Source organism: Oncorhynchus masou, chromosome 5 (assembly GCF_036934945.1).
Source record: "Oncorhynchus masou masou isolate Uvic2021 chromosome 5, UVic_Omas_1.1, whole genome shotgun sequence".
NCBI classification, from domain to species: Eukaryota; Metazoa; Chordata; class Actinopteri; order Salmoniformes; family Salmonidae; genus Oncorhynchus; species Oncorhynchus masou.
Window position 1 is genome coordinate 75979380 of NC_088216.1, and position 27317 is coordinate 76006696.

The following is a 27317-nucleotide window of genomic DNA, read 5'->3' on the forward strand; positions in this document are numbered from 1 at the left end:
TGTTTCCTGTGTCTCACTGTCTGGCCTGCCTCCCCCTGCAGGGGTCTGATGTCTATGTCCTGTTTCCTGTGTCTCACTGTCTGGCCTGCCTCCCTCTGCAGGGGTCTGATGTCTATGTCCTGTTTCCTGTGTCTCACTGTCTGGCCTGCCTCCCTCTGCAGGGGTCTGATGTCTATGCCCTGTTTCCTGTGTCTCACTGTCTGGCCTGCCTCCCTCTGCAGGGGTCTGATGTCTATGTCCTGTTTCCTGTGTCTCACTGTCTGGCCTGCCTCCCTCTGCAGGGGTCTGATGTCTATGCCCTGTTTCCTGTATCTCACTGTCTGGCCTGTCTCACTGTCTATGCCCTGTTTCCTGTGTCTCACTGTCTGGCCTGCCTCCCTCTGCAGGGGTCTGATGTCTATGCCCTGTTTCCTGTGTCTCACTGTCTGGCCTGCCTCCCTCTGCAGGGGTCTGATGTCTATGCCCTGTTTCCTGTGTCTCACTGTCTGGCCTGCCTCCCTCTGCAGGGGTCTGATGTCTATGCCCTGTTTCCTGTGTCTCACTGTCTGGCCTGCCTCCCTCTGCAGGGGTCTGATGTCTATGCCCTGTTTCCTGTGTCTCACTGTCTGGCCTGCCTCCCTCTGCAGGGGTCTGATGTCTATGCCCTGTTTCCTGTGTCTCACTGTCTGGCCTGCCTCCCTCTGCAGGGGTCTGATGTCTATGCCCCCTGTTCTCACTGTCTGGCCTGCCTCCCTCTGCAGGGGTCTGATGTCATGCCCTGTTTCTGGCCTGCCTCCCTCTGCAGGGGTCTGATGTCTATGCCCTGTTTCCTGTGTCTCACTGTCTGGCCTGCCTCCCTCTGCAGGGGTCTGATGTCTATGCCCTGTTTCCTGTGTCTCACTGTCTGGCCTGCCTCCCTCTGCAGGGGTCTGATGTCTATGCCCTGTTTCCTGTGTCTCACTGTCTGGCCTGCCTCCCTCTGCAGGGGTCTGATGTCTATGCCCTGTTTCCTGTGTCTCACTGTCTGGCCTGCCTCCCTCTGCAGGGGTCTGATGTCTATGCCCTGTTTCCTGTGTCTCACTGTCTGGCCTGCCTCCCTCTGCAGGGGTCTGATGTCTATGCCCTGTTTCCTGTGTCTCACTGTCTGGCCTGCCTCCCTCTGCAGGGGTCTGATGTCTATGCCCTGTTTCCTGTGTCTCACTGTCTGGCCTGCCTCCCTCTGCAGGGGTCTGATGTCTATGCCCTGTTTCCTGTGTCTCACTGTCTGGCCTGCCTCCCTCTGCAGGGGTCTGATGTCTATGCCCTGTTTCCTGTATCTCACTGTCTGGCCTGCCTCCCTCTGCAGGGGTCTGATGTCTATGCCCTGTTTCCTGTATCTCACTGTCTGGCCTGCCTCCCTCTGCAGGGGTCTGATGTCTATGCCCTGTTTCCTGTGTCTCACTGTCTGGCCTCCCTCTGCAGGGGTCTGATGTCTATGCCCTGTTTCCTGTGTCTCACTGTCTGGCCTGCCTCCCCTCTGCAGGGGTCTGATGTCTATGCCCTGTTTCCTGTGTCTCACTGTCTGGCCTGCCTCCCTCTGCAGGGGTCTGATGTCTATGCCCTGTTTCCTGTGTCTCACTGTCTGGCCTGCCTGCCCCTCTGCAGGGGTCTGATGTCTATGCCCTGTTTCCTGTATCTCACTGTCTGGCCTGCCTCCCTCTGCAGGGGTCTGATGTCTATGCCCTGTTTCCTGTATCTCACTGTCTGGCCTGCCTCCCCTCTGCAGGGGTCTGATGTCTATGCCCTGTTTCCTGTGTCTCACTGTCTGGCCTGCCTCCCTCTGCAGGGGTCTGATGTCTATGCCCTGTTTCCTGTGTCTCACTGTCTGGCCTGCCTCCCTCTGCAGGGGTCTGGGTCTGATGTCTATGCCCTGTTTCCTGTATCTCACTGTCTGGCCTGCCTCCCTCTGCAGGGGTCTGATGTCTATGCCCTGTTTCCTGTATCTCACTGTCTGGCCTGCCTCCCTCTGCACTGTCTGGGTCTGGGGTCTGTCTATGCCCTGTTTCCTGTGTCTCACTGTCTGGCCTGCCTCCCTCTGCAGGGGTCTGATGTCTATGCCCTGTTTCCTGTATCTCACTGTCTGGCCTGCCTCCCTCTGCAGGGGTCTGATGTCTATGCCCTGTTTCCTGTGTCTCACTGTCTGGCCTGCCTCCCTCTGCAGGGGTCTGATGTCTATGCCCTGTTTCCTGTGTCTCACTGTCTGGCCTGCCTCCCTCTGCAGGGGTCTGATGTCTATGCCCTGTTTCCTGTGTCTCACTGTCTGGCCTGCCTCCCTCTGCAGGGGTCTGATGTCTATGCCCTGTTTCCTGTTTCCTGTGCAGGGGTCTCACTGTCTGGCCTGCCTCCCTCTGCAGGGGTCTGATGTCTATGCCCTGTTTCCTGTGTCTCACTGTCTGGCCTGCCTCCCTCTGCAGGGGTCTGATGTCTATGCCCTGTTTCCTGTATCTCACTGTCTGGCCTGCCTCCCTCTGCAGGGGTCTGATGTCTATGCCCTGTTTCCTGTATCTCACTGTCTGGCCTGCCTCCCTCTGCAGGGGTCTGATGTCTATGCCCTGTTTCCTGTATCTCACTGTCTGGCCTGCCTCCCTCTGCAGGGGTCTGATGTCTATGCCCTGTTTCCTGTATCTCACTGTCTGGCCTGCCTCCCTCTGCAGGGGTCTGATGTCTATGCCCTGTTTCCTGTATCTCACTGTCTGGCCTGCCTCCCTCTGCAGGGGTCTGATGTCTATGCCCTGTTTCCTGTATCTCACTGTCTGGCCTGCCTCCCTCTGCAGGGGTCTGATGTTTCCTGTATCTCACTGCAGGGGTCTGATGGCCTGCCTCACCTCTGCATGTCTATGCCCTGTTTCCTGGGGTCTGATGTCTATGCCCTGTTTCCTGTATCTCACTGTCTGGCCTGCCTCCCTCTGCAGGGGTCTGATGTCTATGCCCTGTTTCCTGTATCTCACTGTCTGGCCTGCCTCCCTCTGCAGGGGTCTGATGTCTATGCCCTGTTTCCTGTGTCTCATGCAGGGGTCCTATGCCCTGTTTCCTGTATCTCACTGTCTGGCCTGCCTCCCTCTGCAGGGGTCTGATGTCTATGCCCCCTGTTTCCTGTATCTCACTGTCTGGCCTGCCTCCCTCTGCAGGGGTCTGATGTCTATGCCCTGTTTCCTGTATCTCACTGTCTGGCCTGCCTCCCTCTGCAGGGGTCTGATGTCTATGCCCTGTTTCCTGTATCTCACTGTCTGGCCTGCCTCCCTCTGCAGGGGTCTGATGTTGGCATGCCTGGGTTTCCTGTATCTCACTGTCTGGCCTGCCTCCCTCTGCAGGGGTCTGATGTTGGCATGTATAGGTTTCCTGTGTCTCACTGTCTGGCCTGCCTCCCTCTGCAGGGGTCTGATGTCTATGCCCTGTTTCCTGTATCTCACTGTCTGGCTCTGTCCTCCCTCTGCAGGGGTCTGATGTCTATGCCCTGTTTCCTGTATCTCACTGTCTGGCCTGCCTCCCTCTGCAGGGGTCTGATGTCTATGCCCTGTTTCCTGTATCTCACTGTCTGGCCTGCAGGGGTCTGATGTCTATGCCCTCTGTATCTCACTGTCTGGCCTGCCTCCCTCTGCAGGGGTCACTGTCTGGCCTGCCTCCCTCTGCAGGGGTCTGATGTCTATGCCCTGTTTCCTGTATCTCACTGTCTGGCCTGCCTCCCTCTGCAGGGGTCTGATGTCTATGCCCTGTTTCCTGTATCTCACTGTCTGGACTGCCTCCCTCTGCAGGGGTCTCCCTCTGGCCTGCCCCCTCTGCAGGGGTCTGATGTTGGCATGCCCTGTTTCCTGTATCTCACTGTCTGGCCTGCCTCCCTCTGCAGATGTTGGCATGGTCTGTATCTCATGTCTGCAGGGGCATGGTTTCCTGTATCTCACTGTCTGGCCTGCCTCCCTGCAGGGGTCTGATGTTCATGCCTGTTTCCTGTGTCTCACTGTCTGGCCTGCCTCCCTCTGCAGGGGTCTGATGTTGGCATGTCTGATGGGTTTCCTGTATCTCACTGTCTGGCCTGCCTCCCTCTGCAGGGGTCTGATGTTGGCTATGCCTGTTTCCTGTGTCTCACTGTCTGGCCTGCCTCCCTCTGCAGGGGTCTGATGTATGCCTGTTTCCTGTCATCTCACTGTCTGGCCTGCCTCCCTCTGCAGGGGTCTGATGTTGGCATGTATAGGTTTCCTGTGTCTCACTGTCTGGCCTGCCTCCTCTGCAGGGGTCTGATGTCCTTGCATGTATAGGTTTCCTGTATCTCACTGTCTGGCCTGCCTCCCTCTGCATGGGGGGTCTGATGTTGTTTCCTGTGTCTCATGCCTCCCTCTGCAGGGGTCTGATGTTGGCATGTATAGGTTTCCTGTGTCTCACTGTCTGGCCTGCCTCCCTCTGCAGGGGTCTGATGTTGGTGTCTCACTGCCTTCCTGCAGGGGTCTCACTGTCTGGCCTGCCTCCCTCTGCAGGGGTCTGATGTTGGCATGTATAGGTTTCCTGTGTCTCACTGTCTGGCCTGCCTCCCCTGCAGGGGTCTGATGTTGGCATGTATAGGTTTCCTGTATCTCACTGTCTGGCCTGCCTCCCTCTGCAGGGGTCTGATGTTGGCATGTATAGGTTTCCTGTATCTCACTGTCTGGCCTGCCTCCCCCTGCAGGGGTCTGATGTTGGCATGTATAGGTTTCCTGTATCTCACTGTCTGCAGGGGTCTGATGTTGGCCTCCCCTGCACTGTCTGGCCTGCCTCCCTCTGCAGGGGTCTGATGTTGGCATGTATAGGTTTCCTGTATCTCACTGTCTGGCCTGCCTCCCCCTGCAGGGGTCTGATGTTGGCATGTATAGGTTTCCTGTGTCTCACTGTCTGGCCTGCCTCCCTCTGCAGGGGTCTGATGTTGGCATGTATAGGTTTCCTGTGCAGGGGTCTCACTGTTTCTGGTCTCACTGTCTGGCCTGCCTCCCCCTGCAGGGGTCTGATGTTGGCATGCCCTGTTTCCTGTATCTCACTGTCTGGCCTGCCTCCCTCTGCAGGGGTCTGATGTTGGCATGTATAGGTTTCCTGTGTCTCACTGTCTGGCCTGCCTCCACCTGCAGGGGTCTGATGTTGGCATGTATAGGGTATCTCACTGTCTGGCCTGCCTCCACCTGCAGGGGTCTGATTTGGCATGTATAGGTTTCCTGTGTCTCACCTGTGTCTCACTGTCTGGCCTGCCTCCACCTGCAGGGGTCTGATGTTGGCATGTATAGGTTTCCTGTGTCTCACTGTCTGGCCTGCCTCCACCTGCAGGGGTCTGATGTTGGCATGTATAGGTTTCCTGTGTCTCACTGTCTGGCCTGCCTCCACCTGCAGGGGTCTGATGTTGGCATGTATAGGTTTCCTGTGTCTCACTGTCTGGCCTGCCTCCACCTGCAGGGGTCTGATGTTGGCATGCCCTGTTTCCTGTATCTCACTGTCTGGCCTGCCTCCCCCTGCAGGGGTCTGATGTTAGCATGCCTGGGTTTCCTGGCTCAAAAGTTGCAGATGACTACTACTTGGAACTTGGAACCCGCCATTCACTGGGTTTTGTGTAAGTTTATCATTACATTCTATATTGTGAGAGACAACAGCCGTGAAGAGAATTAGGTGTGGGGGAGCAGAGCTTTCTCTTTTTTCAAATAGCTCAAATGTGGCTAAGAGTTACAGATAAAAACCTTGCAGGTCAGTTTCCAACAATGCAGAGTTAAAGATAAAAAATGTAATAAAATACAGACTACAGCTTGATATGTTTGTCATAAATATTCTTAACTTTACTGAAAGCAATAAAAGCACGTGAAGTTCCATGTGTCACTGTAAATATGGGGAAAATACTGTATTAATCAATTCATTTAGCTACAGTGTGTCTCTCTGTGTCACAGAGATTACAATTTTGTAAATGTTTGTACATTTTGCATTGCAGATAATGAATGACCTCAAACAAAAGAACAGTTAAATAATACCATGGTTTAGAATGTCTTCACAGGACAGAATGTCAAGAGAAATCTTTGTTTTATTATCAATAACTAAATTATCTTTACCACACATGATTGTAGCAAGAGTGCATGAGCTGTATGCAGTATGTATAGCACGTGTCAGTCTCATTCCACGGAGGGCCGAGTGTCTGCAGGTTTTTGCTCTTCCCTTGTACTTGATTGATGAATTAAGGTCACTAATTAGTAAAGAACTCCCCTCACCTGGTTATCTAGGTCTTAATTTCAATGAAAAACCGGTACTAGGCCCTCCATGGAATGAGATTGACACCCCTGATGTATACCAGACAACAGTATATTTCACCACTGCATTCCACAGCCATGTCTCTATATGCAAACAGCTGGAGGGGGACTCAAACCAGAGGAAGATAAGTCTGTCAGCTATGGGCGTCACCCCAGCACCCTAGTGAACACAGTCATATAGAGATACAAAGCGGGAACATTAGACTAGTTCAAACTAGTTAACTGTGGTTGTGAGATGTGGTGTGAACATCAATGGCTTATGTGTTACAGAAAACACACACTATACTGTTGACTTTGTTATGGTGTCACAATCTACTTTCAAAACAAGCATATCCCATCCATACAGTGCCTTGCGAAAGTATTCGGCCCCCTTGAACTTTGCAACCTTTTGCCACATTTCAGGCTTCAAACATAAAGATATAAAACACAATCATGAAGTGGAACGACATTTATTGGATATTTCAAACTTTTTTAACAAATCAAAAACTGAAAAATTGGGCGTGCAAAATTATTCAGCCCCCTTAAGTTAATACTTTGTAGCGTCACCTTTTGCTGCGATTACAGCTGTAAGTCGCTTGGGGTATGTCTCTATCAGTTTTGCACATCGAGAGACTAATTTTTTTTCCCATTCCTCCTTGCAAAACTGCTCGAGCTCAGTGAGGTTGGATGGAGAGCATTTGTGACCAGCAGTTTTCAGTTCTTTCCACAGATTCTCGATTGGATTCAGGTCTGGACTTTGACTTGGCCATTCTAACACCTGGATATGTTTATTTTTAACCATTCCATTGTAGATTTTGCTTTATGTTTTGGATCATTGTCTTGTTGGAAGACAAATCTCCGTCCCAGTCTCAGGTCTTTGCAGACTCCATCAGGTTTTCTTCCAGAATGGTCCTGTATTTGGCTCCATCCATCTTCCCATCAATTTGAACCATCTTCCCTGTCCCTGCTGAAGAAAAGCAGGCCCAAACCATGATGCTGCCACCACCATGTTTGACAGTGGGGATGGTGTGGTCAGGGTGATGGGCTGTGTTGCTTTTACGCCAAACATAACGTTTTGCATTGTTGCCAAAAAGTTCAATATTGGTTTCATCTGACCAGAGCACATTCTTTCACATGTTTGGTGTGTCTCCCAGGTGGCTTGTGGCAAACTTTAAACGACACTTTTTATGGATATCCTTAAGAAATGGCTTTCTTCTTGCCACTCTTCCATAAAGGACAGATTTGTGCAATATACGACTGATTGTTGTCCTATGGACAGAGTCTCCCACCTCAGCTGTAGATCTCTGCAGTTCATCCAGAGTGATCATGGGCCTCTTGGCTGCATCTCTGATCAGTCTTCTCCTTGTATGAGCTGAAAGTTTAGAGGGACGGCCAGGTCTTGGTAGATTTGCAGTGGTCTGATACTCCTTCCATTTCAATATTATCGCTTGCACAGTGCTCCTTGGGATGTTTAAAGCTTGGGAAATCTTTTTGTATCCAAATCCGGCTTTAAACTTCTTCACAACAGTATCTCGGACCTGCCTGGTGTGTTCCTTGTTCTTCATGATGCTCTCTGCGCTTTTAACGGACCTCTGAGACTATCACAGTGCAGGTGCATTTATACGGAGACTTGATTACACACAGGTGGATTGTATTTATCATCATTAGTCATTTAGGTCAACATTGGATCATTCAGAGATCCTCACTGAACTTCTGGAGAGAGTTTGCTGCACTGAAAGTAAAGGGGCTGAATAATTTTGCACGGCCAATTTTTCAGTTTTTGATTTGTTAAAAAAGTTTGAAATACCCAATAAATGTCGTTCCACTTCATGATTGTGTCCCACTTGTTGTTGATTCTTCACAAAAAAATACAGTTTTATATCTTTATGTTTGAAGCCTGAAATGTGGCAAAAGGTCGCAAAGTTCAAGGGGGCCGAATACTTTCGCAAGGCACTGTATATCGTCAGACTACTGACAACAGAACAGAGGGGCAATTTCCATTAAATGAGAAAGAGAGTTTACATTGTATGTTTTCAAATAGATGCTTATTAAGTAATAATGTACATTGTGGCATTGCAGATTTTTTTTTTACATTATGGAGAACTTGTGTTTAATGTACTCAATAATAAAAGATATAAATGCTATCTAAAATTAACTTTATTTCAGTTTGTTATGAGCACAAGAAAATCGAGTAGTTCTAATTTAATTTTCATTTGGATTTCGTCTGCTCAGGAACTTCTCAGACAGGCCTATTGGGGGGAATAGAATTGTCAATCCAAGTTTATTTGAATTTTATGGAGAATTGCATCTCAGTGTTTGATGTGTCACTACAGTCACCCTGGTTTGAATCCAGGCTGTATCACATCCTGGCCATGATTGGGAGTCCCATATGGCGGCTCACAATTGGCCCAGCATTGTCCGGGTTTGGCCGGGGTAGGACGTCATTGTAAATAAGAATTTGTTCTTAACTGACTTGCCTAGTTAAAAAAATATATTAAAAGGGTAGACGTAACATGGTAAACTTAAATCCAGGACACTCCAATTAGTATGTTACGTTTCATATTGTATGTATTCATTTGTGAATGTCCATCATTAATTGCGTAAGGAATTACAATTCATACAATATGTTACGAATTTACAAATGCATGACATGTTACGAATTCTCATTTTCTGTTAGCTAGGTGTCTAATGTTAGCTAGTCGTTAGGGAAAAGTATACAGGGGGTTGGTGGCACCTTGATTAGGTAGGACGGGCTTGTGGTAATGGCTGGAGAGGAATGGCAAATATATAAAAAACATGGTTTCTGTGTGGTTGATCCAATTCCATTCGCTCCGTTCCAGCCAATATTATTAGCCGGTTAGGAGTTAGGTTATTAAGGTTAGGTTTAGCTAACATGCTAAGTAGTTGAATAGTAGCAAAAGTTGCTAATTATCTAAAATGCTGAAGTTGTCTGTGATCAGATTTGAAAACACAACTTTTGGGTTACTGAACTTTCACATTATACGCTCACCCATCCACCTTGACTAACCACCCTACTTTCGTTTTCCCCTTAAGTAACCTTCTGTCTTATGTAACCATACCAAATACAAAACGTAACATACACTGATTTGACGGGCCCGGATTACTATGTTACGTCTCATCTATGATACCAGGTTGCCTTATAAAAAGTGAGGCTACGTGCTCTATGACCAAGGAACAAAGAGTTAACGCTTTACAATAGGGAGGAAGTTGGACAAAGTTCCTGTCTAACATATTCCCTGAATTCTATAGAGACTACCATCGAGGGAAATACACACGTTAATACATATTTCAGATTGTGTAAATAGCAGGATTACATTCTGGATATTGGGGTAGCAATATCATAATTTTGAAGACACCTGCGATACATCAGGTATTCGATTGGGAGGGAAGTCATTGGGCGTTCACGGCTGGAAAGAATAAGGTAAGGCCGTCTCAAATTGCAAATCACCTTGACAGTTTGAGCAGTGTTCAGACTGACTATTATATTATCTGTGAAGTATTATGTCGTGTTATCTGATAACACAAAATCGCAGTTCTTATGGCAAGATGTCAAGTGTTACAAGTGATCTAATGCCACAGAGTTTGTAACATGATTTCAGTTCCTCCCCACTACAAACACCTTCGCTCAAATGGCTGGCAGCGATACATTGTTTTGGGATTCGGGAGGGAGAATTGTAGTCAAATTGATACATTAAGTTGGTAGTAGTCTGATTTAATCATGATGTAATAGTTAATTGGTCTGTGAAATCGTGTAAATGCCCCTTAGAAGCTAGCCCTTAATGAGTCTGTTAGATTACATTTTTCATAAAGTAAGTGTCATTGGAGAAGGCGTCTTTTACAATGGGGTGTTTTGTAAGGAAGCGCGGCGCTCGGTCTGAACATTAACACGCATTGTTTAAGGTATGGTTTTGGAAGCATACGGACCTTATTTTTCATATCAGCGAGAAATATATATATTTTTAAAGTTAAATTGATAAACACTTTTCTTATAGGGATAGGGTTTCCACGAGGCCATATGTCCATGTTACAGCGCTCGTTTAAAGAAATCGGATGGAAGATGGTGGACTAGCTGTGCTAATTAGCTATCTGCATCTCCGAACACGTGTGTAAACGGAAGACCGAGACTCCACATATGTGTCACTGAAAAATAGTCTGCTGCAACTGTGTTAATTAAAAAGGGCTTAAACCATGTACAGTAAGTGTGTGTGTTTTGCATTTGTGAAATTATTTTCATGTGGTATGGAAGTAGAGGGATTTATGTTTCAAGAACTGTACCACAATTGAGAATCAATTCATGTTGAGATGGAGTATTTGGCTGTTTTGTCTTCCAGAGCCAATTCACCCTTTAAACAGAACTTGCAAGGTCCTTGGGCTAAGCAGTAACATTAGGCGTGGACTCAAGGTGTCGAAAGCTGGATAATGTTTCCCACTCCAATGCTTCCCACTGTTGTGTCAAGTTTGCTTGATGTCCTTTGGATGGTGGACCATACTTGACACACACAGTGAACTGTTGACCATCAAACCCAGCAGTGTTGCAGTTCTTGAGACAAACCGGTGCACCTGGCACCTACTACCATAACCTGTTTTAAAAGGGCTTTGTAAAAAAATCTGCTTGAAAATCTGGCAAGATTTGAAAATGGTTGTCTAGCGATGATCAACAACCAATTTGATAGAGCTTGAAGAATTTAGAAAGTATAAATGGGCAAATAATGTACAATCCAGGTGTGTAAAGCTCTTAGAGACTTACCCAGAAAGACTCACAGCTATAATCAATGCCAAAGGGGATTCTAACCTATTGACTCGGGCATGTGAGTACTTATGTAAATGAGATTTATGTATTTCATTTTCAATAGTCTATCAAATTGGTTGTTGATTACTGCTAGACAACCATTTTTGAGTATTGCCATTGGTTTTCATGCAGATTTAAGTCAACTGTATGTAACTCACCACATAGGAACATTCACTGTCTTGGTAAGCAACTCCAGTGTAGATTTGGCCTTGTGTTTGAGGTTATTGACCTGTTGAAAGGTGAAATAATCTCCTAATATCTGGTAGAAAGCAGACAACCAGGTTTTCCTCTCGGATTTTGCCTGTGCTTAGCTTTTTAACATGAAAAATGTCCCAGACCTTAACGATTACAAACATACCCATAACATGATGCAGCCACTGCTATGCTTGAAAATATGAAGTGGTACTCAGTAATGTGTTTTATTGGATTTGCCTCAAACATACGTTTCTATTCAGGACAAAAAGTGATTTGCTTAGAGAAATGTTTTACAGTATTACTGTAAGGTCGCCTAGAGGTTAGAGCATTGGGCCAGTAACCGAAAAGGTGCTCGATCAAATCCCCGAGCTGACAAGGTTCAAATCTGTCGTTCTGCCCCTGAACAAGGCAGTTAACCCACTGTTCCTAGGCCGTCATTGTAAATAACAATTAGTTCTTAACTGACTTGCCTAGTTAAAGTTTAAATAAAATAAAAAGTGCCTTGTTGCAAACAGGATGCATGTTTTGGTATATTTTTATTTCCTTTTCACTCTGTCAATTAGTATAGTACTGCAGAGTAACTACAATGTTGATCCATCCTCAGTTTTCTCCTATCACAGCCATTAATCTCTGTAACTGTTCTAAAGTTACCATTGGCCTCATGGTGAAATCCCTGAGCGGTTTCCATCCTCTCCGGCAACTGAGTTAGGAAGGACGCCTGTATCTTTGGATGGTGTATCAATACATCCAGTCATGACAAAGTAATTAATAACTTCACTGTGCTCAAAGGGATATTCAATGTCAGCTTTTTTTTTTACCCATCTACTAATAGGTGCCCTTCTTTACGAGGCATTGGAAATCCTCCCTGGTCTTTGTGGTTGAATCTGTGTTTGAAATGCACTTCATGACTGAAGGATAATGATATGTGTGGGGTACAGAGAAGATGTAGTCATTCAAAAATCATGTCAAACACTATTATTGCACAAAGTGAGTCCATGCAACTTATGTGACTTGTTAGGCACATTTTTACTCCTGAACTTAGTTAGGCTTGCCGTAACAAAGGGGTTGGATACTTATTGATTCAAGACATTTCAGTTGAATTTATTGATTCAAGACATTTCATTTCAATTACTTGACCAAATGGTTAATTGTTTTGTTTGTGCAATGTTTCCTGTCCTTTTATTTTATTTCTCTCTTTCAGTCATTCTGTGTGGTCATAACAGAGGTCATTTATCATCTGTCACCTCTGGAATCACTGTGACACGTGCCAAGAAGTCAGATGACTTAAACATGTAAACCCTGTTACCATTTACACAATAGGAAACATCAATTACCTCAACATGTAAAGTATTTTTTGTGTACATTGACCAGAATACTGTTTTCCAATGAGTTTGAACTATGTAGGTGTGGGATTTGAGTCTCTGTCTAGCTGTAGCCTCTGAAACATGTTCACTCTATGGTCCCATTTCCATTGTAATTGGGTGTTATTCTGATTGGTTAAAACTCAATTTCAGCCTCTGTCTATTCCACAAGATACCACTGGCTAAATCTATGATGTTAAAATGCCTATTTACCCTGTTCCATCGGACTGTGCAATCCACTGTCTCATCAGCCCAGCCAGGCAGTTTATAAACTTGATTTCCACAATAGAAATTCTCACATTTCTTTTAGACTAAGATTTAGTTTTCAACAGCTTAGATTTGTATAAACCTTGCTGTCTGTCTCTCCGACATTTGCAACATTGTTTCAATATTCAAATTTGATCTCCAGCTATCCAATAGTAATGAATGTGTCGGGAAGAGACAGACCGGTAGGCAGCTTTTCTCAGCCAGTCAAATCATGAATCAGCATCGTTCGTACATACATGCATGCATACATACATACAGTTGAAGTTGGAAGTTTACATACACTATAGCCAAATACATTTAAACTCAGTTTTTCACAATTCCTGACATTTAATCCTAGTAAAAATTCCCTGTCTTAGGTCAGTTAGATCACCACTTTATTTTAAGAACGTGAAATGACAGAATAATCGTAGAGAGAATGTTTTATTTCTTTCATTACATTCCCAGTGGGTCAGAATTTTACTTACACTCAATTAGTATTTGGTAGCATTGCCTTTAAATTCTTTAACTTGGATCAAATGTTTCGGGTACCAAAGTACACCTCTAGGAGACAGAACGTGTCTTCTTCCTGACCGGTATGATTTGGAAATTGCTCCCAAGAATGAACCAGACTTGTGGAGGTCTACAATATTTTTTTCTGAGGTCTTGGCTGATATCTTTAGATTTTTCTTTGATGTCAAATAAAGAGGCACTGAGTTTGAAGGGAGGCCAGATACAGATACACTTCCAATTGACTCAAATTATGTCAATTAGATTATCAGAAGCTTCTAAAGCCATGACATCATGTTCTGGATTTTTTTTTTAACTTCTTGGTGACGGGGGCAGTATTGAGTAGCTTGGATGAATAAGGTGCCCAGAGTAAACTGCCTGCTACTCTGTCCCAGATGCTAATGTAACGGATGTGAAACGCTAGCTTAGTTAGCGGTGGTTCGCGCTAAATAGTGTTTCAATCGGTGACGTCACTTGCTCTGAGACCTTGAAGTAGTGGTTCCCCTTGCTCTGCAAGGGCCGCGGCTTTTGTGGAGCGATGGGTAACGATGCTTTGTGGGTGTCAGTTGTTGATGTGTGCAGAGGGTCCCTGGTTCGTGCCCGGGTATGGATGAGGGGACGGTCTAAAGTTATACTGTTACACTAATATATGCATATCATTAGTAGTATTGGATAGAAAACACTCTGAAGTTTCTAAAACTGTTTGAATGATGTCTGTGAGTATAACAGAACTCATATGGCAGGTGAAAACCTGAGACAAATCCAACCAGGAAGTGGGAAATCTGAGGTTTGTAGTTTAATTTAAGTGATTGCCTATCCAATATGCTGTGTCTATGGGGCCAGATTGCACTTCCCAAGGCTTCCAGCAGATGTCAACAGTCTTTAGAAAGTTGTTTGAGGCTTCTGTTGTGGAAGGTAGTCGAATAAGAGTGGACTAGGCTGTGGCCAATCAGTTGTTTACTGCGCGCGCGCCGTGCTTTCTTTTTCCTCTGTAATGAATACACTATTGTCCGGTTGGAATATTATTGAAAATGTACCCTAAGGATTGATTGTATACATCGTTTGACATGTTTCTACAAACTGTAATGGAACTCTTGACCTTCCAGACCTTTCGTCTGGATTTTGTGCTCGCGCATTGTGCCTTTGGAATAGTGAACAAAACGGAGGTATTTGGACATAAATATGGATGTAATCGAACAAAACAAACATTTCTTGTGGGAGTCCTGGAAGTGCGTTCCGACGAAGATCAGCAAAGGTAAGTGAAGATTTATAATGCTACTTATGACTTTTGTTGACTCCACAATTTGGCGGGTAACTGTATGGCTCGCTTTTGTGGCTGAATGCTGTTCACAGATTATTGAATATTGTGCTTTTGCCATAAAGCTTTTTTGAAATCTGACACAGCGGTTGCATTAAGAACAAGTTTATCTTTAATTCTATGTAAAACGTGTATTTTTCATCTAAGTTTATGATGAGTATTTCTGTTATTTCATGTGGCGCTCTGCAATTTCTCCGGATGTTTTGGAGGCAATTCTGAACATGGCACCAATGTAAACTGAGGTTTTTGGATATAAATATGAACTTGATCGATCAAAATATACATGTATTGTGTAACATTGAGTCCTGGGAGTGTCATCTGATGAAGATCGTCAAAGGTTAGTGATTAATTGTATCTATATTTCTGTTTTTTGAGACACCTCTCTTTGGTTGGAAAATGGCTGAATGCTTTCTGTGACTAGTTGCTGACCAAACAATGATATGTTCTGCTTTCACCGAAAAGCCTTTTTGAAATCGGACACTGTGGTTGGATTAACGAGACATGTATCTTTTAAAATGGTGTACAATACTTGTATGGTTGAGGAATTTTAATTGAGATTTCTGTTGTTTTGAATTTGGTGCCCTGCAATTTCACTGGCTGTTGGCGAGGTGGGACGCTAGCGTCCTGAACGATCCCAGAGAGGTTAAGGCCAGAAACAGACCATGCTTCTTTTTTTCTTTGCAACCTTTTTCAACTCATAGTCGCAAACCTCGTGTAGTATAGCCCATAGGCCTGGATTTTTTTAGGGGGCATTACAGCCACACAAAGGGGATGCAGCCGGGAAATTCGAGGCATTATCAAGTTCTTGTCAAATTTTGAATGAGAGACTGAAGTGTGTACAGCCTGTGCAGAAACAAAGCAGAGCTTATGCTTTTTTCATGCAACATTTTAAAATCATCATTAGTCGCATCATGCAGCCTTAGAATGTATTAAAATCAAAACGTATATAGCCCAACATCACAACTACAGTTACATAAATAACTCTAAGCATATAGTGTTAGAGTACCTGTTTCTTTGTTAAACGCTCAGCGCAGAATAGCTGCATGGGTGCACTCCTTCAAATCGTTTGGAGAAAATAGCCTTTCTATTTTACCCAGCTATGTTCAGTTGTGTTCTTCATGCTAGAAAATAACATTAAATAATGCCACGGAATTCAAAGCAAATCTTGCCTGGTAAATGAACTAGTTTAGCCCACAGCCATATGGCATAACCAGGTCAGGACCTAAAATAAGGACAACTCAGAGTATGCTATCCTGTTCTTCTGAAATAGACTACATTTTCTTCATATCATGTTAGACCTGTATAAAATAATAATGGCTTTATTGTGAAGGTGTAGGCTATAGTACATAGATTTATTAGACTGTTTAAAATGTAGAGGTTCCAAAGGTCTGCATCAGTGGCTTGTAGGAAGCCAGGAAATGTTTCATGTTAATTAACAGTTTATTACCGTGAAACCTGCAGTTATTTGCGTGACAATCACCGGCTGACATTTTCATGACGCCTCAGCCATAAACCTGTCACCTACTACCATACCCCATTCAAAGGCACTTACATTTTTTTGTCTTGCCCACTCACCCTCTGAATGGCACACATACACGATCCATTTCTCAATTTCTCTAGGCTTAAAAATCCTGTCTCCTCATCAACACTGATTTTGAAGTGCATTTAACAAGTGACATCAATAAAGGATCATAGCTTTGACCTGGTCAGCCTGTCATGGAATGAGCAGGTGTTCTTAATGTTTGTGTCCTCTGTGTATATCCTATTGTGTACATATCAGTTGTATTACTATGCATACTACTTTCCTGTAATGACTTTTTATTTGTTTTAATTTTGACTTGATTAGTGTTGGAGCTAGCATGTAAGCATTTCACTGCACCTTTTATACCTGCTGGAAACTGTGTACGTGACAATTTTTATTTGATTTGCACCACACGCCAACTTACTGTTTAAGTGCCTTGAAACAGGGGACTCTGGCTTGGCAAAATAGAACATTCTCATTGAGTCTTGTTGTACAGAATCTTGCACTATGACTGCACTTTTTGCAGCGAGTGTATTTGTTGTAGAGCACCTGACTTTAGTGCAGGGGTTCTTCAACTTTTCCAGCCTGGCACCCAAATGAGAGATTCTGTGTTTTCCTGGGACCCAAGCTTAGGAAAATATGCAACTATACATAAATATCGGTACATTTCATTGCCCTTATGCATAAAACAAATGCAGTTTAGACAATAACAATGACATTAAATATCTATTCATGTTTATGTTCCCCCATTTAAAAACACTCTTACATATCTGTTTGTTGGAACTGGTGCTGTTAAAATACAATAAATATTTTTTAATTCTCAACTGGAATAAACTGATTTATCACATAACACAGATGTAGACCAGGAAACAAACACACACACACACACAGTCCCAATGAGAGGTGTGTGTGTGTGGCTGGTTGAAGTTCTCATGTGTATTTGGGCTCTGTTTTTGACAGTGCAACTCTGAGGTGATGCTCAGCCTTGAAATTTAGTTTCTGTACTTGTTTTTTTTTTTTAAGTATGTCAGAGTTGAGAACCCTGACTCACATAGGTATGTGGTGCCAAACTGGACCAGAACATCTACTGCTTTCTCAGTCAGGCAGGAGACCGCTTCCTGCTGAAGATGAACAACCCAGAACTGTGTGTGTTTGCCTCTAACAGCATCTTGCTTCAATCAGTTTATTCCAATTAAGAATACAATTATTACATGTATTTTACCAGCAACAGTTCCAACTAGACTTTCTGAACATTTTTCATATTCTGTACTGTTCCTAGGATTGCACTATCAGTAGCTAGATTTGGTGAATGTCTATTATCTATTAGCTGTGTATGAGAGTTAGTACTTTCTTATTACCTTTTATAAAATGACAACAATGCCTTGCTAGCTGACTTTTCCACTGTCAGAAGCACTGTTTCCTGAAGCATTCTGCCCTGTTCGGAAAGAACTCTCTGGGTTTACCACCATGCTGTGGATGTTGGGTCAAGACATATCGTTTTATTCATTTGTTCGGTTTGAGAGACTCATTACTATGCACTTCACCTCACTAGACACATTGTGTGCACTCCTCGTTATAAAATGTGTATGAAAGAGGGAGAAACTCATCGCTGTATATGTGTTTCATGACAATTGAGTTCAGTCAGACCTTGTGGCTAGCATGAGTCCATGTGATAACAGCGGTGAGTGATGGCGAGTGGGAATGACGAGTGGCAGGCAGGGCATCATCGGCTGCCTTGTGTGTGTCACGGCGTGATCTTCATGAAAACTGCAGAAAAAAGATCTGGTGAACCGCGAAGCACACAGGCATCTACCTCTCTCACGACCCAACTGCCAAACTGAGCAGAGACCGCTGCTAAGCAGAGAGCACAGATGCACTTGGCCAAATCACTTCCAGTAATTAATGATTAGTAATTAAACATTTACTCTTGACACATCGCAACCCACCATTAACAGGTCCGTGTGTCACGACACATACTTTAAAGCCTGCTTTAGTGTAATGTGATTGCTAGTCACCTTGAAAGCTCACCAAGCACATTGTTGCTATAGGAGGCTTATTCATGCTTCTGATATTGTCACTGTACCATAACGTTCATGCCAATACTTTTCCGTGCTAATGTGATAGGTGCAGTGCATGCCTTCAACTGCCATCCTTCACATTAAGGTGTAAGGTTTTGTTGGATAGTGTCTTCAGTGCATATTTAGACCTGCACTGCAAAGCTGTTCACACTTTTCACCAAGGTCTTCTATTTCCACCTGAAGCATCTCTTCTAGTGATCCAACAAGTCAAACCATTTAATATATTGGCTGACAGGTACATGTAAATGGCATGCATGTATTTTAGACAGTTATGCATTCAAAGATATACATTATAATGTTGAATACACTTTATCACCAAACATTGCATATCAGGAATATTTATTTATTGTATTTAACCTTTATTTAACTAGACAAGTCAGTTAAGAACAAATTGTTATTTACAATGGTGGCCAAACCCGGACGACGTTGGGCTAATTGTGCACCGCCCTATGGGACTCGGTTGTGATAGACTGGAATCGAACCAGGGTCTGTAGCACTGAGATGCACAGACTCCCAGTACAAGTTGTTGTCTTGGTATGGTCAGTTAGAGATCCATCCGAGAGTGACAGATTTCTGTGTGTTTTTGTTTAGGGGCCCTTTGCTGCATTAGGAGCTAAAAGGAATAAGTACTGTCAGTGTTTGCTGAATCCACATTAAGTGACTCCGAGCATGATATGGAGGTATCACTATGAGACGGTCATTTTGTGAATATCTACCATTTACACTGGGAAATACTCTTCCTGACAATTACAATGTGAAATGCTTTAGTTGTAAACGGAAAAGAAACAAATGGAAGTGCTATCAGTTTAGAGTCTTCTGTTGGTTATACTATAGTAATACAACCTCAACACAGCCTGAGCAAAGTGTAGTGTTGTTTTAGCATGATTTAGGAGGGCTAGACACACACAGAAATGTTCAGGACATTGTTTGGGTAATATATTGTCACTGGAAATACCAACACATTCACACAGTGAAATATTTAAAGACAGGACAATGATAAATTACCATGGTATATATTACGTTGCCATGCACACTACCTCCAACAATACATTTGGATGGATTTCAAATCACAGGGCAAGCTTTTAATTTGGACATTGTAGTTTTGAACATTTCTTTGAAACTCACTACAATAGTATAGGCCTACATTATTTCCTGGTGCTTTTTGGTCAATGATTGGCTCATTCACATGATTAATTCAGTTATCTTTAATTGGCACTATTCCAGCGGCTCTTTATCATGTAAAATATATTTGTGAATAACTAAAACGCAGGTAGGTTAATGTGACCCTCCATGAACTTGTCTGGCTTTGGCCCCCTTCCTAGCCACAATGTGTCTATTCCAGGAAGTTGTTCATTGTCATCTGATTTCAGCTAGTCTGAGCCTTTGCCAGTTTTATTGTGCTGCTACATTCCTGCGCCTTAATATGAAAACAACTTTCCTCTCTCCCACATTGCAGATTAGGTCTACGGGGTTCATCCCTTGAGCCTCCTCTCCCCAATCTACTGTAACTGATTGTGTGACACTTCTGGTGGGTCCACGTGGGGGGGGTGATGTGTTCCAGTGGCGGTCCAGACAGCTCCGGCTATGGGGGCAGCCGGTCCGGCTCCTCATATGCTCTGTGTGCCTTGGGGGTGGGGCTCATCGCCCTGGGCATTGTCATGATCGTGTGGACTGTGGTGCCCGGGGATGCTCCCCAGACAGCCAAGGCTCCGGGCAACTTCAGTGTTATTGTACCAGTGGACCATGCTGGGGATGGAGAGAAGGACAGGGAAACAGCAAAGACCTCATCAATAGCCTATGTACTGGTGGGGGCGGGGGTGGCCATGCTGCTGCTGTCCATCTACCTGGGGGTGAGGAACAAGAGGAGGGGGAGCCAAAGAGGACAGGAGACACAGGTCCCCTTTGTGGACCATGTGGCTGGGGAGGCAAGAGAGATGTGAGTTCTTTAAACAATTTAGATAATCACTAACAGCAACTTATTTTAATCATCCAAGAAGGGGTTCAGAGGCTTCTTTTTCACTATTAACCCATATAACTTAGTTTCTAGGATTATGCCTGCAACATGCCTCCCTTTTGATTGATAGATATTAAAGCACCAGTTTATCTCCACTGAGTGTACAAAACATTAAGAACACCTACATAATATTGAGTTGTCTTGTCCACTCACCCTCGGAATACACAATCCATGTCTCAAGGCTTTAAAATCCTTATTTAACCTGTCTCCTCCCCTTCCTCTACACTGATTGAAGTGGATTTAACAAGTGACATCAGTAAGGGATCATAGCTTTCACCTGGATTCACTTGGTCAGTCTATGTCATGGAAAGAACAGGTGTCCTTAATGTTTTGTACTCTCAAAACTAGCACCAAATGTCATACCAGTACATACCACAAAGTAATTAAGGGATAAATGTCCATTAGAGGAAAAAATAAACATTGAACGCCGTGCACTTATTACCACTACTGGCTCGTTGTGTGTACAACTTCCTGCATTACAAATGGCTCTTATTCGTGAGGTTTACAACAATAGCAGAAACATATCATTACAAAAGCTCTTTTATTGTTCTGGCAATGGATGTTTTTGTGATTATGATCAGTTAAGAAGCAGTACTTAGCTTTTCTAGTATCCTTAAAAAAAACATGAAATGTAAATGATTGCTAAAATGTAGCTTATTTTAAACCGCTGTCCCTGTACTTTCTTTTGTAGTGCAGGGGAGCCAGCACCAGCCTACGATGTGCCCAGCTATGAGGAGGCGGTCACCAGTGGCCAGTACCCGATACGCCAGAGCAACTTACGCCACAGCACCTCCCAGCTGCCTTCATACGAAGACCTCATCAGTGCTGTGGAAAACGAGGGGGAGGGACCAAGAGCAGTTACTTCAGAGGCGGTTCCTCCCACCACTCCGGCCCTGGATCCCCAGCCCACTGCAGCCAACCCCCCCACCCGCAGCAGCAGTCGAGCTAGACGGATACTACGGCCGCTCAGGGTACGCAGAATCAAGTCAGAGAAACTCCATCTGAAGGACTTCCGTTTTAAGGTCCGCAACCCTACTGATGTGAAGGTGACCATTGAACCCATCACGCCACCACCACAGTATGACGACAAGATGCCTGAGTTCTGACAGCGCCCTCGGGCTTGGGAGGATTACAAGCATTGTTTTTCAATGTTGAGTAAAACAACACTATTGCTGGATCAGATGGACTAATAATGATACCATTTTTGGAAAGCAGAACCATTATAACAGTTGCTTTGTGAATATAGGCCCTGAACTCACATACCATCTCAGAGTAGGAGTGTTGATCTAGGTTCTGTCCATGCAATCTTATTCATTGTGAACTGAAAGGCAAAACTGATCCTAGTTCAGATCTCCCACTCTGAGACACTTTGTGGATACACGGGCCTTGAGTCCAGAGGCCTGGCTGGGAGTCTTCTTCCTTCACACTGAGACCAAGACACTGACATTGTTGCTTTGAATCAAGATGTTTCTCTGCTCTATCTTGACTTGTTTATTGAAATCTGCTTAATGGCATATTTTTTCCAGGGCTTCTTTATGTGCACTATGCTATCTGTTTAGAACACTGTGGCTGTGTTTAGAAGATAATTACCTATCTTGTTCTTATCTTGTGCACAAATACATCTTGACATCCAGAAAATGTCCTTAATCTTTTCAGATGGAATGCATAAAATGGTGTCATAACAGTGCCTTGGTAATTGTATTGTATCAGCAGATGTGCCTTTTTAGGAAACGATCCATGTCATCAGTTTGTCCCACACAGTGATTGCTCATGGACTACTGGAAACAAATGCCCTATGAAAATGGTAGTTTCATGTCAGTCTATACAAAGAATGGCACAACTTTTGAGAATGTGTTTTATAGTACTACTATGTAGAGGACATGCTGAAGCCAAGGAATGATTAAATACCTTTATGTTGACTGGCCTCTGTCCTCGTGTGTTGACGTTTGGTATTTGGAGAGTATTGAATGTGAATCATGAAAATGGCCACTTTCTATAACTGCAGCAACAATGAAAGGGAATGTGTTGTCTTGTCAGCTTTCCATTCAAGGGAACAGCAGGTAGAAAATCTTGGAGTCCCAATAAACTGTCTTTTATCTCTGTTAATTTATCTAATTAACTATGCACATTTTTAGAGTTAAGAGCATTTTGATAAGACTGCTTCAAGGTTTCTTTACTTATGTGGACTGTGAATGAATGTACCTTTCTAGTACTGACCCAGTTCACCTAACTACAGCCATGTTTGGGAAAATCATTGGAGAAGCATAATGTTCTTAGAATTAAACAGCAGTTATTTATTAAAGATTTTTTTGTCATCTGACACTAGGAGAAAAAAATTTAACTATTGGGCTCCCGAGAGGTGCAGCAGTCTAAGGCAGTGCTAGAGGCATCACTGCAGACCCTGGTTCGATCCCAGGCTGTATCACAACCGGCCGTGATTGGGAGTCTCATAGGTCGGCTCACAATTGGCCCAGTGTCGTCCAGATCAGGGTTTCGCAGGGATAGGCCGTCATTGTAAATAAGAATTTGTTCTTAACTGACTATCCTAGTTTTTTTAAATTAGGGGGGGTGTGTACTGTATATGTACTTAGTGTAGGTGACTAAATTCAATAGATAGCACTGTAGGAATGACCTCTGGTCTGTAGAATTGGTTTGCGTGTATGCGCTTGTTTCTGTATTGACACAAATTTAAATAAGTCATGAAAGGTATTGGGGTAATTGTTTTTAAAAATGTTAAATATCAATGTATTTTAACGTGCAAATCATTCTTTTGGGAATTTTGAGAAATAAAATTGACTGAGTTTGTTGTATGGATTAAAGATGCATCACAATCTCACACTGAACATTAAATATTTCAATCTTTACCTTCTCACTTTTATTTTTTATTTTACTAGGCCAGTCAGTTAATAAGAACAAAGTCTTACTTTCAATGACGACCTAGGAACATTGGGTTAACTGTCTGTTCAGGGGCAAAACGACAGATTTGTACCTTGTCAGCTCGGGGGTTTGAGCTTGCAACCTTCCGGTTACTAGTCCAACGCTCTAACCACTAGGCTACCCTGCCGCCCCATGTTTAATTCATGTTACATGTGTAAACAAACAATATGTTGCCCATAATATTCTTTAGCCTACGGTTATATAGTACGATTGTCATTTTTTTTTATATTGCCATAAATTCCTATGACTTCCTATTTTTCCGGCTCTTATAAAATTATATTTTAGCACCCTCTAGTGGTATTTTAATGAACCCACATAAAGTGAAGGACTGGGTGCAGGTTTATTCCTGACCATGCCGTCAAACCGGGGAAACTGAGCCCAGGGAATGGATTCATTACGTCTTGCAACCGAGACCATTTAAAAACCCAAACGAAATGTAATAGGCCAGGATCTACGTGCATGTTTATAATAGAAACGATCGTTTTCGTTGGAAAACTTTTTCCGTTTGGAGTAAACGTTTTCTGTTGCAAAACATCGGTTTAGTGAAAAACCCCTGGTTATATCATGTGTAGAGAGTCACAAAGGGAAAAAATCCCCAAAATCTTGTCATCAAACTGGGGTGCGTTCAGCAAGACCCAACGTTTTGGAATGTTCCGATAGTAATACGCTATGAGGAACAAACATGCCTCTGCCGTATAATAAAGAATCGACGCGGCTCTATTCGTTGCATATCTGTAACGTTCAACATTTGGTTACTGAACATCGTCCTGGTGTGTACTCATTCTGTCTTCCAACCGTAACTGTTTACCGTTCAAGAACTAAACGGAAGCAAGCAGAACGTAACCGGGAGGGCCCTACCTGAATTTGACCATTGAAACGCTAGTTTTTTGTTGCAAAAGGTTTTCCAATTGAAGTAAAATGTTTCTGTTGCAAAATAATTGGCGTAATGAACTGGTAACACAAATCTTATCTGAAGTGTTAAGGAAATGTATATTTTCTGCACCAAATAATTCAGCATAGGACGCTAATCATAGCTTCCTATTGATTTCAGGAGTTCACATTAACCTACATGAACCTATGGTGAACACTAACTTGTGGTACACGTTTTTCCAAAAGCACAATGAGGTCCTACTTTTCATGGCTATATCTACAAATGATTCATTGAATATTCAACTTATTCTGTTATGTCGTTCTGCCTGTAAAATAGTAGACTATTAAAGACTTTTGACAGCTGACCATAGAAATATTTGGGTAACACTTTATTATAACTTTGACAAATAACCGTTAATAAACTAGGCATTATAAATGTTCATAGGCCTACATGTTTACAAATAATTAAATACTTATTCATAGTAATTCATAAGCATTTATAGGCCTTGGCTGATAAGAATTACAATTCATCATAATTATTGAACATGTATAACCATTTATAAACATTTTTAAGCATTCATAATGGCATATTCATGAAAGTTATTTTAAAGTGTTACCTACTAGGATTTGCTATAATTGCAGTTGTCTGTAAGCTACTAAAATACACAATTGAAATAATTTAACCTAATGTGACTATTAAACAATTTCATAATAATAATAATATTTTGTGTAGTATTAATTTGGAGATTAGGGTTTGATAACTAAATGTACTTATTTATGTTTAGCATTGCGTTGTAAGATCATGTTTGGACTAGGGTCATGTTTGGACTGGGGTCATGTTTGGACTAGGGTCATGTTTGGACTAGGGTCATGTTTGGACTGGGGTCATGTTTGGACTAGGGTCATGTTTGGACTAGGGTCATGTTTGGGCTAGGGTCATGTTTGGACTAGGGTCATGTTTGGACTAGGGTCATGTTTGGGCTAGGGTCATGTTTGGGCTAGGGTCATGTTTGGACTAGGGTCATGTTTGGACTAGGGTCATGTTTGGGCTAGGGTCATGTTTGGACTAGGGTCATATTTGGGCTAGGGTCATGTTTGGGCTAGGGTCATGTTTGGACTAGGGTCATGTTTGGGCTAGGGTCATGTTTGGACTAGGGTCATGTTTGGACTAGGGGAGACTGGGGCTAAATGGAACACTTTTTTCCTTTTGCTTATTTATGAAAATACTATTTTAGGGCTCTATTCAATCCGTATGTCAGTTTTACAGCATGTTTGAAACGTAAAGGCAATGTTCCTACATTAGCGAGTATGGGAACATTGCTGTGGGATTTGCTTCCATTCAGCCGTAAGAGCATTAGTGAGGTCGGGCACCGATGTTGGGTGATTCTTCCACACCAATCTCAACAAACTATTTTGTATGAACCTGGCTTTGTGCATGGGAGCATTGTCATGCTGAAACAGACTGTTGCCCCCAAACTGTTGCCACAAAGTTGGAAGCACAGAAACATATAGAATGTATGCTGTATGTTGACATTAAGATTTCTCTTCACTGGAACTAAGGGGCCCGAACCATGAAAAACAGCCCCAGACCCTTATTCCTCCTCCACCAAACATTACAGTTGGCACTATGCATTCGGGCAGGTAGCATTCTCCTGGCATCCGCCAAACCCAGATTCGTCCATCGGACTGCCAGATGATGAAGCGTGATTCATCACTCCAGAGAACGTGTTTCCACTGCTTCATTGTCCAATAGCGGCGAGCTTTACACCACTCCAGCTGACGCTTGGCATTGTGCATGATGATCTTAGGCTTGTGTGCGGCTGCTCGACCATGGAAACCCAGTTCATGAAGCTCCCAACAATGAACAGTTCTTGTGCTGACTTTGCTTCCAGAGGCAGTTTGGAATTCAGTAGTGAGTTTTGCAACAGAGGACAGACGATTTTTACGTGCTAAGCGCTATGCGCTTCAGCACTCGACGGTCCCATTCAGTGAGTTTGTGTGGCCTACCAATTTGCGGCTGAGCCGTTGTTGCTCCTAGACGTTTCTACTTCACAATAACAGCACTTTGAAATTTGATATCATTATGTGAATGTGTCTAACTACCATATAAAATACAATATCATTTTAGGTACACTGCAATACAAATAACCCTGTTTACAACTAACCCCCATTACTAATCTGAGTCTCATCTAAGTCTTGTGAGATAAAAAACCTGAAATGCCCACTTCTTACTAATCAAATGTATATATATAATTGTAGATACATGGAGAGTGTTCCACAGGTCAATAATCAAAAAGAGAGCCAGCAAGAAAATGTCATTTAGGCAACAACAACAAAATATGTGTCCCCCCTTTGCCCTCAGAACAGCCTCAATTTATTGGGGCATGGACTCTACATGAAAAAGTGCAGTTCTTAACAAAAACCGGTGCGCCTGGCACCTACTACCATTCCTCGTTCAAAGATACTTACATCCTTTGTCTTGCCCATTCACCCTCTGAATGGCACATACACAATCCATGTCTCAATTATCTCAAGGCTTAAAAATCCTTATGTAACCTGTCTCCTCCCCTTCATCTACACTGATTGAAGTGGATTTAACAAGTGACATCAATAAGGGATCATAGCTTTCACCTGGATTCATCTGGTCAGTGTATGTCATGGAAAGAGCAAGTGCTCTTAATGTTTAGTACACTCAGTGTAGATACCACTGACACCAAGACTGTGGTATCACACATATATTTATGAACACTGCCATGGATACATTCATGCATTATAAAGGCTCCTTGGAACGAGTTTTAATAGTTTCAATTGACATGAATGTATTCTCCCCATTGAGGTCCGACTCCACCCTTACTTTCCAGTCTACTAGGTTTTTTTGTGGCTGCTGTTGCAGCTGCCATGGTATGAGGGGGAGGGACAACTCGTTCAGGGAACAGCCAGCCCGGGGAGTCAGTCACATTCCTGGCCGGGATTCAATGACTGAACCAGACACAAACAAACAGAGAGAGAGAGAGAGAGAGAGAGAGAGAGAGAGAAAGAGAGAGAGAGAGAGAGAGAGAGAGGGGAAAGAGAGAGAGAGAGAGAGAGGGGGGAGGGGGGAGAGAGAGAGGGAGAGAGAGAGAAAGGGAGACAGAGAGAGAGAGGGGAGAGAGAGAGAGAGAGAGAGAGAGAGAGAGAGAGAGAGAGAGAGGAGAGAGAGAGAGAGAGGGGGGGAAAG

General features: G+C 43.6%; 1 protein-coding gene across 1 annotated transcript; it reads left to right on the forward strand.

The window, feature by feature from the left end:
* Window positions 1-9412: 9412 nt before the first annotated feature.
* On the forward strand, window positions 9413-23157 carry LOC135540261 (transmembrane protein 51-like). The gene is made up of 3 exons (XM_064966807.1): window positions 9413-9684; window positions 19736-20215; window positions 20985-23157. The coding sequence occupies exons 2-3, from the start codon at window positions 19830-19832 to the stop codon at window positions 21397-21399; spliced, it is 801 nt and encodes a 266-aa protein (XP_064822879.1). The 5' UTR covers window positions 9413-9684; window positions 19736-19829; the 3' UTR covers window positions 21400-23157.
* The last annotated feature ends 4160 nt before the right edge of the window (window positions 23158-27317 follow it).